The sequence below is a fragment of the Diospyros lotus genome, chromosome 15, assembly GCF_014633365.1.
Source record: "Diospyros lotus cultivar Yz01 chromosome 15, ASM1463336v1, whole genome shotgun sequence".
NCBI lineage: Eukaryota > Viridiplantae > Streptophyta > Magnoliopsida > Ericales > Ebenaceae > Diospyros > Diospyros lotus.
In genome coordinates, this window is record NC_068352.1 from 22,066,237 (window position 1) to 22,080,979 (window position 14,743).

The window sequence follows — 14,743 nt, forward strand, 5'->3', positions numbered from 1 at the left end:
GGTATGGATTTCCTAACAAAATACAATGCCATGATGGATTGTAAGGCCAGAGTCTTAGGAATAGAGACTCGATTATTAAATTTAGGGTCAAGGTAGAAGAAATGAAAGGAGATGAATCTTTGCTTTAAAAACAGACAAGATGTTGTGAAAGGGAGCTTATGGGTATCTAGCACATGTCCAAGAAAAGATAGAAGACCTCGTAAAAATAAAAGACGTGCTAGTAGTTAAAGAATTTGGGGATGTGTTTCCCGAAGAATTATCAAGATTACCCCCGCAATGAAAAATTGAATTCTCAATAGAGATTGTGCCGGGGGCAAGTCCAATCTCCATACCACCTTATAAGATGGCTCCCACGGAATTAAGGGAATTAAAGGTTCAACTTCAAGAGTTGTTGGATAAGGGATTCATTAGACCCAATATGTCTTCTTGAGGAACGTCAGTTTTCTTTGTCCAGAAGAAGGATGAAAGTTTAAGAATGTGTATAGACTACCGACAACTAAATAGAGTAACCATCAAGAATAAGTATCCACTTCTCAGGATTGAGAAATTATTCAATCAACTGCAAGGGGCCAAGATATTTTCAAATATTGACCTGAGATCAGGGTATTATCAATTAAGGATCAAAGCAGAGATGATGTGACCAAAACAACTTTTTGATCTTTATACGGTCAATATGAATTCTTGGGTATGTCGTTTGGATTAACCAATGCCCCAACAACATTTATGGATACGATGAACCAAACTTTTAAACCATTTTTGGACAAATTTATGATCGTGTTCATAGACAGCATCTTGGTTTAATCTCATTCTAAAGAAGAACACGAATATCACTTAAGGAGCGTACTGCAAACATTAAGGGAGCACAAGTTGTATGCAAAAATTTTCAAATGTGAGTTCTAGCTAAGTCAAGTAGCATTTTTGGGACACGTTATATCAGCTGAAGGGATAACAGTTGATCCAGCAAAAGTAGCGGCAGTAAGAGATTGGAACCAACCTAGCACAGTTACTGAGATCAAGATTTTCTAGGGTTAGCTGGATATTATAGAAAATTCATTAAAAGATTCTCTAAGATTGCCTCACCCCTTACAAAGTTAACTCAGAAGGGAGTGAAGTTCGATTAAGACGATCGGTGTGAAAGACGCTTCTAGATGCTTAAGGAAAGGATCACAATCGCTTCGGTATTATCTATGCCGAATGGGTCAAGAGGCTATAAGGTATATACAGATGCCGTGAAGAATGGATTGGGATGTGTGTTAATGTAGCATGGAAAGGTAATTGCTTATAGGTCCCGACAACTTAAGAAGCACGAACAAAATTACCCGACCCATGACTTGGAGTTAGCTGTTGTAGTGTTCACTTTAAAAGTTTGGAGACACTACTTGTATGGCAAAAAGTTTGAAATTTTCACCGATCACAAAAGCTTATAGTATGTATTTTCCCAGAAAGAACTAAACATAAGGCAATGTCGATGGATGCAGTTCTTGAAAGATTATGATTGTGTCATCCAATACCACCCCGGTAAAGCTAATGTTGTGGCTGACGCCCTAAGTAGAAAAGAACCTATTTGTATGGTTGGGATGATGATGTCCGAGTAGAAGCTAGTTGAGACTTTTAGTTTAATGACAGTAGGAGTTACCCCTAAAGGAAACTTTGCCTACGTAGCCAGTCTCACCGTCCAATCAAATTTGATGGAACAAATACGACAAGCCCTTCCTGAAGATCACAGAATGAAATTATGGGTTGATTAGTAAGGTCAGGTGAAGAAATCAAAATTTGAGTTAAGAGACGACATACTCCGATTCCAGAGAAGAATATACGTGCCTCACGTAAAAGAGTTAAGGCAAGAAATCTTAAAGGAAAGCCATCGATCTAAGTATTCAATTCACCCAGGAGGCACCAAGATATACAGAGATTTGAAATCCATGTATTGGTGGCCTAGAATGAAGAAAAGTATTGCAAGATATGTTAATCAATGTGATATGTGTCAGAGAATAAAGATTGAACATCAGAAGCCGGGAGGAAGTTTACAACCGTTAGAAATCCCAGAATGGAAATGGGAACATGTCACAATTGATTTCATAACTGGTTTACCGCCGTAAGGGAAATGATGCTATTTGGGTGATCGTTGACAGATTAACTAAGTCCACCCACTTTCTGCCATTAAAGTAGGTCATCTTATTAATAAGCTTGCCCAACAGTACCTCAATGAGATTGTTAGATTTCATGGGGTACCGGTAAGTATTGTCTCTGAATGTGGTCCAAGGTTCACCTCAAGATTTTGGAAAAATCTGCAAAAGTGCTTAAGTACTTAGCTCAGGCTAAGTACAGCTAATCATTCCCAAATTGATGGACAGTCATAAAGAACTACTCAGACATTAGAAGATATGTTAAGAGCTTATGCTATAAATTTTTCAAGAATATGGGAGGAACATCTACTGTTGGTAGAATTTGCTTATAATAATAACCATCACAACAGTATTGGTATGGCTCCTTATGAAGCATTATACGAAAAACGACGTAGATCCCCGATATGTTGGACCAAAGTTGGAAATCGGCAAATGTTGGGTCCTAAAATAGTTCAGGTAACTACGGAGAAGATAAAGATTATTCAAGAAAGAATCAGATACGCGCAGAGCTGTTAAAAGTCTTATGTAGACACTAGGTGAAGGAATTTGGAATTTCATGTCGGCGACAAAGTGTACTTGAAGATATCCCTTCTAAGAATGGTGACTCGAAACCACAAGAAATGCAAGTTGAGTCCCAGGTATATTGGGTTATATGACGTTTTAGAAAGAATTGGGCCAATTGTTTATTGGCTCGCTTTGCCCATGACTCTATCCAAACTCCACAATGTATTTCATGTATCGCAACTTTGAAAGCATGAGCCAGATCCCTCTCAAGTAATGCCAACAGAAGCTGCCGATGTTCAAGAAAATCTTTCCTACCTCGAAAAACTATTTAAAATTTTGGACCAAAGAGATCCAGTCCTGAGGAACAAGTTAATACACCTAGTGCAAGTGCTATGGAGAAACCTGATAAGTGAGGAGATAATGTGAGAGTGAGAAGAAGATATGAGAAGCAATTTTCCATTCTTATTCGAAGAATCAATAGATAGGATGGATTTAGGATAAAGAAATTTTGACTACGAAATTTTTGTAAGGGGAGGAGAATATAATACCCCAAGTAAATGTATATATCGTTAATGTGTGAAATATTCCATATTTCGTGGTAATAGAATAGTCGAAACCAAAGATCTAAAAGATAGATTAATAATCTTAAATAGCCGAATCAATGGAAGGAGATACCTTGAAACGTAAATATCTAAATAGAAGGGTATGTCATCAGCAAACGTCTCAAGATAAGAATTATGGCGCTGAAAGAAATCAAAATATAAATAGTTTTTGGTACAATTTGGCTTGAAAAACTGAACGATCGTAAGAGACCTTTTAAAAGTAAACAGAACCCTGAGGAGACTTTGAAATTATAAGTAGAGAAAACCTAAAGTGCTTCTGGGATGAAACAAAAGGCACATAGGGATTTTTGAAAACTGTTGTAGAGCATTTAACGGCAATTTTTAGTAACTGTTGCAAATTATATTTTTTGATGCGGTTTAAGAACCGTTGCAAAATAATAGATTTTGCGGTAGTTTTTAAAACATTTACAGCAGTTTTAGAATCATCACTAAAAAATGCTAAAATCATTTAACTTTAGCAGCGGTTCTGAAACCGCTGTTGTTTCTGGTGAGTGCACGCTCGCCTGGCCGCCTGTGTGTGCACAGGAACGCCATGTGGCTGCATGTCCGTGCACCATGTGGTAATGCTGGAATTTTATTCTAGCTTCCTTTCCCATTCCCTAGTTGGATCCCAAGACCTCTTGTATCGGTGCATGCGCTTGAAACTAACCGATTTGCAAAGCCTCCTTGTTATACACCCACGTAGATTAATTATACACTAATCCAACCACTATTTTTCAGAATTACATTTTATATTTTTTAATATAAATTTAAAATAAATTAAAAAAATAAATTAATTGATTAAATTAAAAATATATTTCTTAAAAGAATAATGGAATAAATTAATGAAATTAAATTAAATAAAATAATTGATTAAAAAATAAAAATATTAGTTAACATATTTTTTTAAAATTTATTTTTATAAATTATCAATATTTTATATATTTTTCAAATAAATTTTATTTTTTAATTATTAAATTATTTTCTAAATTTTGCAGTTAAAATTTAATTTTTTAATAAATTTAGCGACGGTTCGTCAAAACTGCTGTAAATGTTAATTTAACTTAATTTTTTAAAGAGTAAATTATTTTCTAAATTTAATGGTGATTTTTCAAAAATTACAACAAAATTTCATTTTTAAATTTTGCGATGATTTTTTAAAATTGCCACAAAATGTTAAAGAAACGCCGCAAAATACCATGTTTTGCAGCATTTTTTAAAACCGTTGCAAAATATCGATTTTTTTGTAGTGCCTTGGGGGGCTTCAAAATACTCTACTGTGGACTTCACCAATAAGAGAAAAAAAAAAAAAGGGAGTTTAACAAACATTATATGCATATTTAATATAATTCATTAACTTAAAAATAGACCAAAAAACAATAAAAAATACCAAAAATGTGCAATACAAATGCCTTATAAAACTACTTAAGTCGCACCTTGCCATTCCCCAAAAGATCAAACTTGTCAATGAGTAAATCTATATCAATACCAAGAGTAATCTCCATCTCAATATAGATAATCATGGTGTTTGCTAGAGATTAGGTCGTTGGTGGCCAATAATGGAGTATGGTGGTCGATGGTGTGCGATTGGTGAGAAATTCCAACCAGAGAGAAAGGAATAGTGATGAATTCAAACTCTTGGATGTTGGATTGTGAAATTTGAAATTGAGAATTATAGATTAGGTTTAGGTTTGAATTTGGGTTTGCGCTTGGGCTGGTTGGGTTCAGTTTAGGTAAAAAAATTTATCATTTTTTTGGGCCAAAAAATTACTTCACTTAAAAAAAAAAATTAGGTAGGTTGGAGTCCACCCTACTTATGGGTTGGATTTGTCTCTGGGAAGACTCATCCACAAACTTTATACCCTAGAGACCTATTCGCCCTACCTCTCCAATGTTCCATCATTCCACTCCTTTGGACAACGGGTCAAGCCCTTAGTTGTTGATCTCTTTAGAAGGCTCCTCTCTCCGTCTCATCGGGCTTTACTGACTATTTGTTGAGGTTCCCCTACATACAAATTCGATTGTTGTAGTTTGGCAACAATAGCGATACTAAGAAAACTTGGAGGAATCGAAAGTTTATATTTACTTTTTAATTTTTTTGATAGAAGGTGAGAATCTTTTATTAGTGAGAAAAAGAAAAAATACTTTGCATAGATTTCATAGAAATCCATTTATAACTTCGATGGGCCTTTCAAACTTGAAATCAATTGATGCCATATTTCATGATAAGTAAAATGCCAAACTCATATAAAACTTACCAAATCTTATCAATTGTTAAAATTTATAAAAAATCATGAATTTTCTATGATAGTATTAACAATCTTATATAAAACTAATAGTCGCAGTTTGCTAAACAAAAGTTAAAGAGGAAAAAAAAGGACAAATACACTAGTATAAAATCTACAATTGGATTCAAAATAACATAGGCCTTAGGCAATTTGGAAAAAAAAAAAAAAGTACTCGAAACAAAGATATAATTAATATAGATGAACATGCGAACCTAGATCTAAGTCGCGAACCTAGGCAATGAGCTTGCTAACCTATCATGAATCCTTTGGCCATAGACAAATAGAAGAAAAAGAGAAGGGGATAAAGCTTACCAATGGGAGAGTGTTAAGATTTAAGATAAAAAACAAAAGTTATGATCAAACCATCATACACATAAACAAGTACAAAATTTTAATATAAGAAACTCAAATCGAAAAAAATTAAGGGCAGAAAGAACAAAATATCACTATGATAATATTACTACAATAATGATATAGCTGCAATAATTCTAAGGTATTGTGTACTTATTTATAAATTTACCATTCATCTATAGATATATACAAAAAATGATTAAATTTTATAAATCTATATCCTAATTAAAAGATGAGCCACAAAGATAAATTTTGATAAGTCACGAAGAAGATAAATCTTCAATTATAGTTGAAGTTACAATCACAGTCAAATTTCACATTCCAATTCCAATCAAATTTGAAGTCTCAATCATAGTCAAATTTGAATTCTGAATCACAATTATAACAGAGAGAACAATAAGAACAACGAGCAATAGTTGGGGAAGAAGAAGAAGAAAGACAGAAGGAAGAAGGAAAAAACCCAAGCAAACCTTATTCCCAGTGGGCAAAAATAGCTGGACATGGGGGTTTCGTTTCCAACAGTTTGAGTTTGCCAATGGGAATGATTGCTCTCATTCCTGACAGTTAAAAAATCACTAGGTATGGGGTTCCATTCTTCGCGTTTTGATTTTATTGTTGAGAAAGATTTTTTTTTGATGATTCACTACAACTATTGGTAAAAATGATTATTGCCTACAATCTTTATTACCTAGAGCAAAATATTGCCAATAAAGACCATTTTTCTTATGGTGATAGTTGGGTATATAATTGAATATAATTAGTCTATCTTGTATAAATTAATATGATTTAGGTTGCAATGTGTAATGCAAGGGGCTTGTTCGTCCATTCGCCCTTATTGTCCTATCATCGGTGAGAATACAATATATTTCTTGCCCAAGCCTGGCTCAAGGCACTGGGCCCCCAAAAAAAGAGGGATGTAAAATCACTAATTATTTAATATTTTTTTATTTTTTGAGACGTAAAATTATTAATTCTATTTCATGATATTTTTATTTGAATTTATATTTTGTTTATTTTATTGTTCTATTTGGATGAGTAGGCCGCTAACTCTCCAAGTCTATAGATTATTTTTTAATGTTAGACAATAAACAATAATGTGTCATTTAAATTAGGAGGCCTTTAAACTCCCCGTGTTCACAGATCATTTTTTAATATTAGATAATAAATAGTGAAGAGTCATTTAGACGAGTAGACCCTCAAACTCCCCAAGTTCACAGGTTATTTTTTAATGTTAGATAATAAATAGTGAGGTGTAAACTAGTAACGCAACGAAAAAAAGAGAGAGCAAGAAATGGAGTTATTTTAAAAGGATAATTTGATAAAATAATTTTTTGGACGGTAAAATTTTCTCTAGAGAATCAGCACTGATTTGGACATTAAAGAAAAAAAACCAAAAGTAAATTAGTAATTTTTTAATTTGTAAGGCCTAATTATTGACTCTTTACATTTTTTTCTTATTCAATTCTTACATTTTTAAATCTTTTGCTCTTGTCTATATTGTGAATTAAAAAATATTTACTTTCCAAACTTGAATATAAAAATTTAATTAATAATTTTACATCTCAAAAAACAAATAAAGTAAATTTTAAATAAATTTTAATATTTATTTATATTATTAAAAAATCATCAAAATAACTCTAAGATCGCAAATTTTCTTAAACCGTCCCTGGCTGCTGGGTCCAGTACTGAGAAACACAAGAAGAAGATGGTATATGTTTGTGAGTAAAGTGGTGAATGGTGGGTAAATTAATATAAAAATTGAATTATTGAATCCACTAACACATTTTTAAATCTTACTTGGGGACTAAGTATTGAATAGGGATTTTAACTTTTTGTAAAGTTAAAATAATATAATAAATTAATAATGTTATTTTTTTGAATTATGAAAGAATTTAAAAGTGGGATGAATATTTGGTTGACGGGGAGGCTTTGGCTTGCCTTTCCTTGAAGAAAAGTCGGATTGACAATAATTTGTATTTTAATATAAGGGCTCGATTTGAAAACTTACCTATTTTTCACTTGGTTGGCTGAGAGATAGCATCCTTAAGGGAAATTCTATTTGTAGTCATGTTTTTTGCTTTTCGTAGCCATTTTTTAATATACCTAAAAGAGTCTCGAACAAAAATTCAATTTTACTCTTTATTTTGTTTAATGCTCAACTAACCATATTGTGCAATCACTTACCATAACACTTTTTTCTCACTAGCCAAACTCTGTAATTCATTTCATATTATTTCACGCTCTCCATTATAAAGTTATTTTCTCATCGCCATAACAGAGATGTCACTCATTTATATTGTTTCACGTATACCATTATTTAGTTATTTTCGCTCAGTTAATCGGAGTTAGTCATAAATTACTACAGTCAAATATTAACTACGATGTGGGCAGAGTTCGACTAGAAAGATAACAACTACTCAAAAAAACACCACAAATCATTCTACGAATAAGTATGTAACATCTCGCTCGAGCGATAGGAAGAACCGAAACAACTTACCCTGATGGGCCTACACGAACTTCCCAGGGGGGTCACCCATCCCTGGATTACCCCAGGTTAAGCACGCTTAACTTGGGAGTTCTTTGCCAACATTCAGCCCAAAAGGTATCCAGCTGGTGTTGTTTCCTTTCTTACACTATCCTCGATATATACTAATTTCTCTGGGCTCTTGGGGTATTACATTCTCCCCCCTTGAGCACATGACGTCCTCGTCATGCGACCTTACAACAGGTCTCAGATCTCCCCTTGGGGGCTGCCATCCTAGAAGCTTGTCAGAAGTCGCTCCTTGTACAGGCCCTCAAGCCCCGGCGCCACTCCCCGCCCTCATCGGACCGCCTTCGCCAAGGGTCGGCTCTGATACCATTTGTAACATCCCGTTCGAGCGATAAGAAGGACCGGAACAACTTACCCTGATGGACCTACACGAACTTCCCAGGGGGGTCACCCATCCCTGGATTACCCCAGGTCAACACGCTTAACTTGAGAGTTCTTTGCCAACATTCAGCCCAAAAGGTATCCAGCTGGTGTTGTTTCATTTCTTACACTATCCTCGATATATACTAACTTCTCTGGGCTCTCGGGGTATTACATTCTCCCCCCCTTAAGCACATGAGAAATTAGTATATATTGAGGATAGTGTAAGAAAGGAAACAACACCAGCTGAATACCTTTTGGGCTGAATGTTGGCAAAGAACTCCCAAGTTAAGCGTGCTTAACCTGGGGTAATCCAGGGATGGGTGACCCCCCTGGGAAGTTCGTGTAGGCCCATCAGGGTAAGTTGTTCCGGTTCTTTCTATCGCTCGAGCGAGATGTTACAAAGTAAGTAAACAAGTTTTGAGAATTATAATAATATCTGTATGTATGTATTAGTGTCTATTGTAGGAGGTCAGGAAGTTGGATTCGAAAAACTCTAGGAAATCCATCTTTCTGAACCCCAAGATTAGGGGAAGTCTTTCTCGAACCCTAGAATTCGTGGAATTTGGGCTTCCCCAAATCCTAAGGTTCGGGGAAAGCCATGTTTCCCAAACCCCAGAATTCGGGAAACATGGTATTTTCGGTTCGAAAAATATGGTATTTCCTGAACTCTAGGATTCGGGAAATTTGGGCTTCCTTGAATCCTAGGGTTCGGGGGAAGCCATGTTTCCCAAATCCTAGGACTTGGGAAACATGACTTTCTCTGAATCTTAAAGCCGCGTTCTCTTTGCTTTTCAATTTTTAATTTTGAATTTTGAATTTTGAATTTTGAATTTTGAATTCATTTTCAGTTTTCTATTTTGGTAGTTAGTTTTTAGAAAATTGAAAATGCGTTCTCTTTGTCATTTTGAAAAACTATTTTTCAAAATAGAAAATTAGAAAACGTGTTCTTTTTGAAATTTTAAAATATTTTTTTAATGATATTTTATTCAATAAATTTGATTATTAAGTAAATTATAAATATTTAATGTTAATATATTATTAAAAAAATATATACAATTTAAAGTTAATGAATTTTATAATATTTTTTCCCATCAATAATAAAATATGAATAAATAAATAAATAAACATGTTTTGAGTTTTGAGTTTGTTTTGGATGAAAACACTCAAAATAACTTTTTGTTGTTTTTAGTTTTCTTTATAATTTTTTTTTTTGATTTCAAAAATGCATTTTTAAAAAACAACAAAGAGAACGCGTTTTCATTATTTTAGAAAATTGAAAACTAAAAATGACTTGAAAACACTAAATTAAGAGAACGCAACCTAAGATTCGGAGTGTCAAGTTTACAAATATTTTTTATTTCAATTTATAAATAACTGGATAAAAAATAAAAAAAAAATTAAAGGTGTAAAATCATCACTATAAAAAAATTAAAATATAAAATACAAAAAAAAATCACCACTATCAATTTTCCCGTATATTAAATAAAATTTATGAAAAAGTATGCATTTATTTTTTTAGAAATTAAATTATTCAAGTCCAATACTTGGATAAAATAATTAAGTATTAAAAATATGTTAATAAAAAATATTTAATTAAAAATAGGTTTGGAAAATAATTACATAAAAAAAATAATAATAAAGATGTGTTTCCCGAACCCTTCAGTTCGGGGAACCCACGGGTTCGGAAAATCTATACTTACATAAAATATTATTTTTTTATATATTTGTTTTTTTTAAATATGTATAAAAAAAATATGTATTTGTTTACATAAAATCAAGTGCAATACTTAGATAAAAAACATATTTTATGTAAAAAATAATATGTTTTTTTTACATAAAATCAAGTATAAAAAATATGTATTTATTTTCTTAAAATTAAATTATTCAAGTGTAATACTTAAATAAAAAAAATAAGTATAAAAAAAACATGTTAATCAAAACTATTTAATTAAGAATTAGGTTTGTCAAATACTTGCATAAAAAATAAAATATAAAAAAATTAAAGATATAAGGTTCGGGAAACTATGGATTTCTCGATCATTGTACTAAAACCTTCGAATTTAAACCAGTTGCAAAATCAAAAATCCAAATTCATTATTTGAAAATTCCAGCGAGACAAGGTAACTCCAGCGACAAACTAACAGCAAGCGATAAAATAGAGACAACGAGTAGAGAAGATGATGTGTGGGTTGTGACTGTGCGTGAGATATGAGATATGTGGGAAAGTGTAATTTTAGAATATAAGTGATTGTAAAAAGTAATAAAAATAATAGTTAATGGTAATTATATTTTTTTTTTACTTATGACTACAAAGAGCAAAATCTTGGCTGCAAATAGAATTTCCCATCCTTCCTTCCTCAACATCTCAGACCCCTTTATTAATTGGACTCAATATATTTATCTGTGTGATTTTCATTATATATGAAGACGTGGCTCTTGTACTTATTTGAGGTAGAATGTTAAAAAATAATCTCAATAAAAGTATTCTTCCGTTCTACTATTATTATTATTTTTAATTATTTGAACATAAGTAGTCTCTTAATTAATTAAGAGTACTCCTCGGAATTATCGTTCTTACGTAATTTTTCATCGTTCGTACCCTCGATTTCAACAAAAGAGATAAATCACAATCGGACCTTTGGTCTTTGTTTAGACTGAATATCGAAGTTGTGACCTACTAATATTAATCTTAATGTATTATTTGCCCACCATGTGAAGATGACAAATGGGCCGACTCGACTCACCTCCCGCTTGGCCCACCCATTTGGTTGACCGGGCTGAATTTGGCCAGGAAAGGAGATGGATCAGGCCGGGCAATGGGAATGGCCGGGGGCTTGGCCCAGCCCAATGGCCCTTAATAAACGGGCCAAGCGGGCAAGGTCAAGCCGAGCCATGAGCCATAAAATACTAGCCCAACCTATTTGCTACAATGCTGGGACAACCCGACCTGTTTGTTACAGTACCGAGCTAGACTAGATTGGGCTGGGAGGCGGGCTGGCCAGCCGGGCCCATGGCCCGCTCGGCCCATTTGCGATCTCTACTGCCATGCCCGCTGTTTAACTTATCCTGCGGCTAATTAAGAGTATTCTCTATACGGACTTGAGTTGAACTTTGGGAACTACTAAAAATTGGAGGAGCAATTCCCAATCATTATGTTATTGGTAATTGCGCTGCACTCTCTCTGATTCCATGTTAACAAGAGATTACATGCGCGCGCGCACATACAAACCACGCAGGAAACTACAAATAAAAAGGATCCATACTTACATGCAAGTGTCAATCGCCATTGTTGGTGGGCTCTGTTCTATCCATCCATCTTTCCGGCACTTCAAACGTATCAAACTGGATAGTCCTCGGAACGGCACGGCCGCCGCCCACCAGATTGGTCTCCACGAAAGTAGTCTCCCCGACGGAGAGAGACTTCTTTGAGCCATAAAAAGCATCGCTGCCTACTCGATAGTAAACCCTATACTCGACGGCTATATCCGATGAACTCAGCTCAACATTTCGGGGACTCTCAATTTTGATGCTGAGAGTCGAAGTCATGGGCTTCGCGGCGTCCGAAAGCGCTACCGGATAGCTTGGATAGCAGTCAAAATAAATGGGTCCGTGGCGGAGAGAAGCTTGAGCCACCGCCAGAAGGGACGGGCGAAACTTGAGAAAGCGACAGTCGCGGAGGCAGACTAGAATAGAGCAGTCCAAGCCGGCTGCGGTGAGAGGCTTCACGGCGACTTGGACTAGGCCGAAATGGAGGTCTCGGTACCTGGTCATGTGATGCCGAACGGCTTGCGTGTCGAGTAAGTGGAGCTCGACGTATTCGCCGCGGATCGGCACCGTCTGCTTCAGTTTATGGATCTCGTAGTGTTGATCTCGCCGGAAGCTGAAGAAGCTTTTTCTAGGGTAAATGCTGTGAACAGGAACCTCCGGGGGACTCCATTGCCGGAGAAGCTTCTCTAGTTCTTGACGCCGTTGCTCTTCTCTTGCACTTGCAGTGTCCATCTAAGCTAGCTGATGATCTTAATTCCACTGAGAAACACAAGAAGAACGATGATGCATACATACATACATATAGATATATATATATATATATACATATGTGAACATTCATTCATATTCGGACTCCAAAACGGATTTGAGAGGCATCTGAATAAGAGATAAGGTGGCTCACATGGCTTCCTTGTAATTGGCGGAATTAACAAAAGAAGGGTTGAATCATCATTGAATTAAAATAAAACACTTTATAACTTTACTTGGGCACTAAGTATTGATAGTGTTGTTCCCCACACATAATAATAAAATTTATATACTAAGGAATTGTCAATACTTAAAATTTATATTATTATTTCTCAGCTTTCTCTCTTCCCTTTCTCTCGGCTGATATATAAATATATATATATATATTTATATGTGATATATAATATATGCATTATATACAACAAAGAGGAGAGAACAAGTAGAGCGTGGAAGCCCTCCTTCTTCAATCCCCCTCCCCCTGTCCGTCCAACAAGCACGCAGGGGTAGAGCTAGAATATTTAAGTAGATGACGAAAAATGAAAATAAAAAATAAAAAATTATAATTTAATTATTTATATTAATAAAAAATATTATAATATAATATTAAAATATCATATCAAACATCATTATAGTATTTTTATAGAAACTCAAACACAGTTTTTGTAAAAAAAAAAAATTAATTTCAAAAATAAAAAATATTATACTTACATTTAGATCTTCACAAAATTATAGATACTCTCGTCAAGTATTTATATTGTGAAACCGTTGCATAATTTTTTCATTATCAATTGTATTAAATGTTTTCTTCTCAATATAAATAACCAAACAATCATTCATCAGTTGATCACCAATTCAATTGCATAAACGATTCTTAACGAGATTCATGTTTGAGAAAGTTCTTTCAACTATTGCAATAGCAATAGGAAGAATTAAAACTAATTTCACAAACATATACATCAATGGATATACGTACAATATTCTTTTTTGTTAGGATTAATTTCTTTGCAAAACCACCAATCCCATTAACCTTCAAAAATTTATTATCAGACTACACATCAATTGTATAAGTCCCTAAGTGATTCTTAAGTGTCATAAAATCAACTTCAAAAAATTCTAATGAATAAAATTGAGCAAAACGAACCAACTTATCCTTGTCAAAAATATAAAAATAATTATTTGGATTCAAACATGTCATGCAAAGAAGTAACTCAGTATTTATTTCTATGAAACAATTGTTGAGCTCATGAAGCTGTTTATGTATCACCTAGTAAAAAAGTTCGACTCTTTAATGATGCATATTAGTATGATATACAGCATTACGCCTTGAGCGTCCAGAACAACATAAACATCAGTTATGTTCAGAATTACAATCTAATATTTTTCACAAAAAGAGGAAAGCTCATTAAGTAACAATTCTCATCCATCATCCCTTATTGTTTGTAAACTTTGTTTGGATAATTTAACCAATGTCATGGCATTTACAATATCTTGATCTTTTTTTTGCAATGCTTATGAAAACTCACTTGTAATGCCCTAGACATTTTTCAAAATACAAGTTGAATACAAACTCAAAAGATTGAATTAAACTCAATAAAGTACAAGTTTCACATTTTTGCTCTGAACTTTTACCATCTTTTTCAACATTTTCTAGTACATTAATAACAGAGGAATATAAAACAATCAAGTTCATCAATGTACCATAATGTGATCCCCACCGTGTATCACTGGGTCTTTGGAGACTATTTTTTTATTTACACCACGTCCACTTGTAATTAATTTCTTCATTACTCAATGCTTCAATGACTATATTTTCTTACTTTTCTCTTAAAATATCTCAACGCTTACACAAACATTCAAAACATTACTAGGAGAATTGAAAAAAAAAACAATTTGACTATGACTTTTTGCAACTACTACAAGAGTCAACTGAAGTTAATGAACAAA

General features: G+C 33.8%; 1 protein-coding gene across 1 annotated transcript in view; it reads right to left on the minus strand.

The window, feature by feature from the left end:
* The window catches only part of LOC127791414 (uncharacterized), a 55,239-nt gene extending 42,299 nt beyond the window's left edge, over positions 1-12,940 (minus strand). The window contains exon 1 of the mRNA XM_052321282.1: positions 12,707-12,940. Coding sequence (XP_052177242.1) covers positions 12,707-12,784 — 78 coding nt within the window. The 5' untranslated portion in view covers positions 12,785-12,940. The remainder of the gene's footprint in view (positions 1-12,706) is intronic.
* Between the last annotated feature and the right edge of the window lie 1,803 nt (positions 12,941-14,743).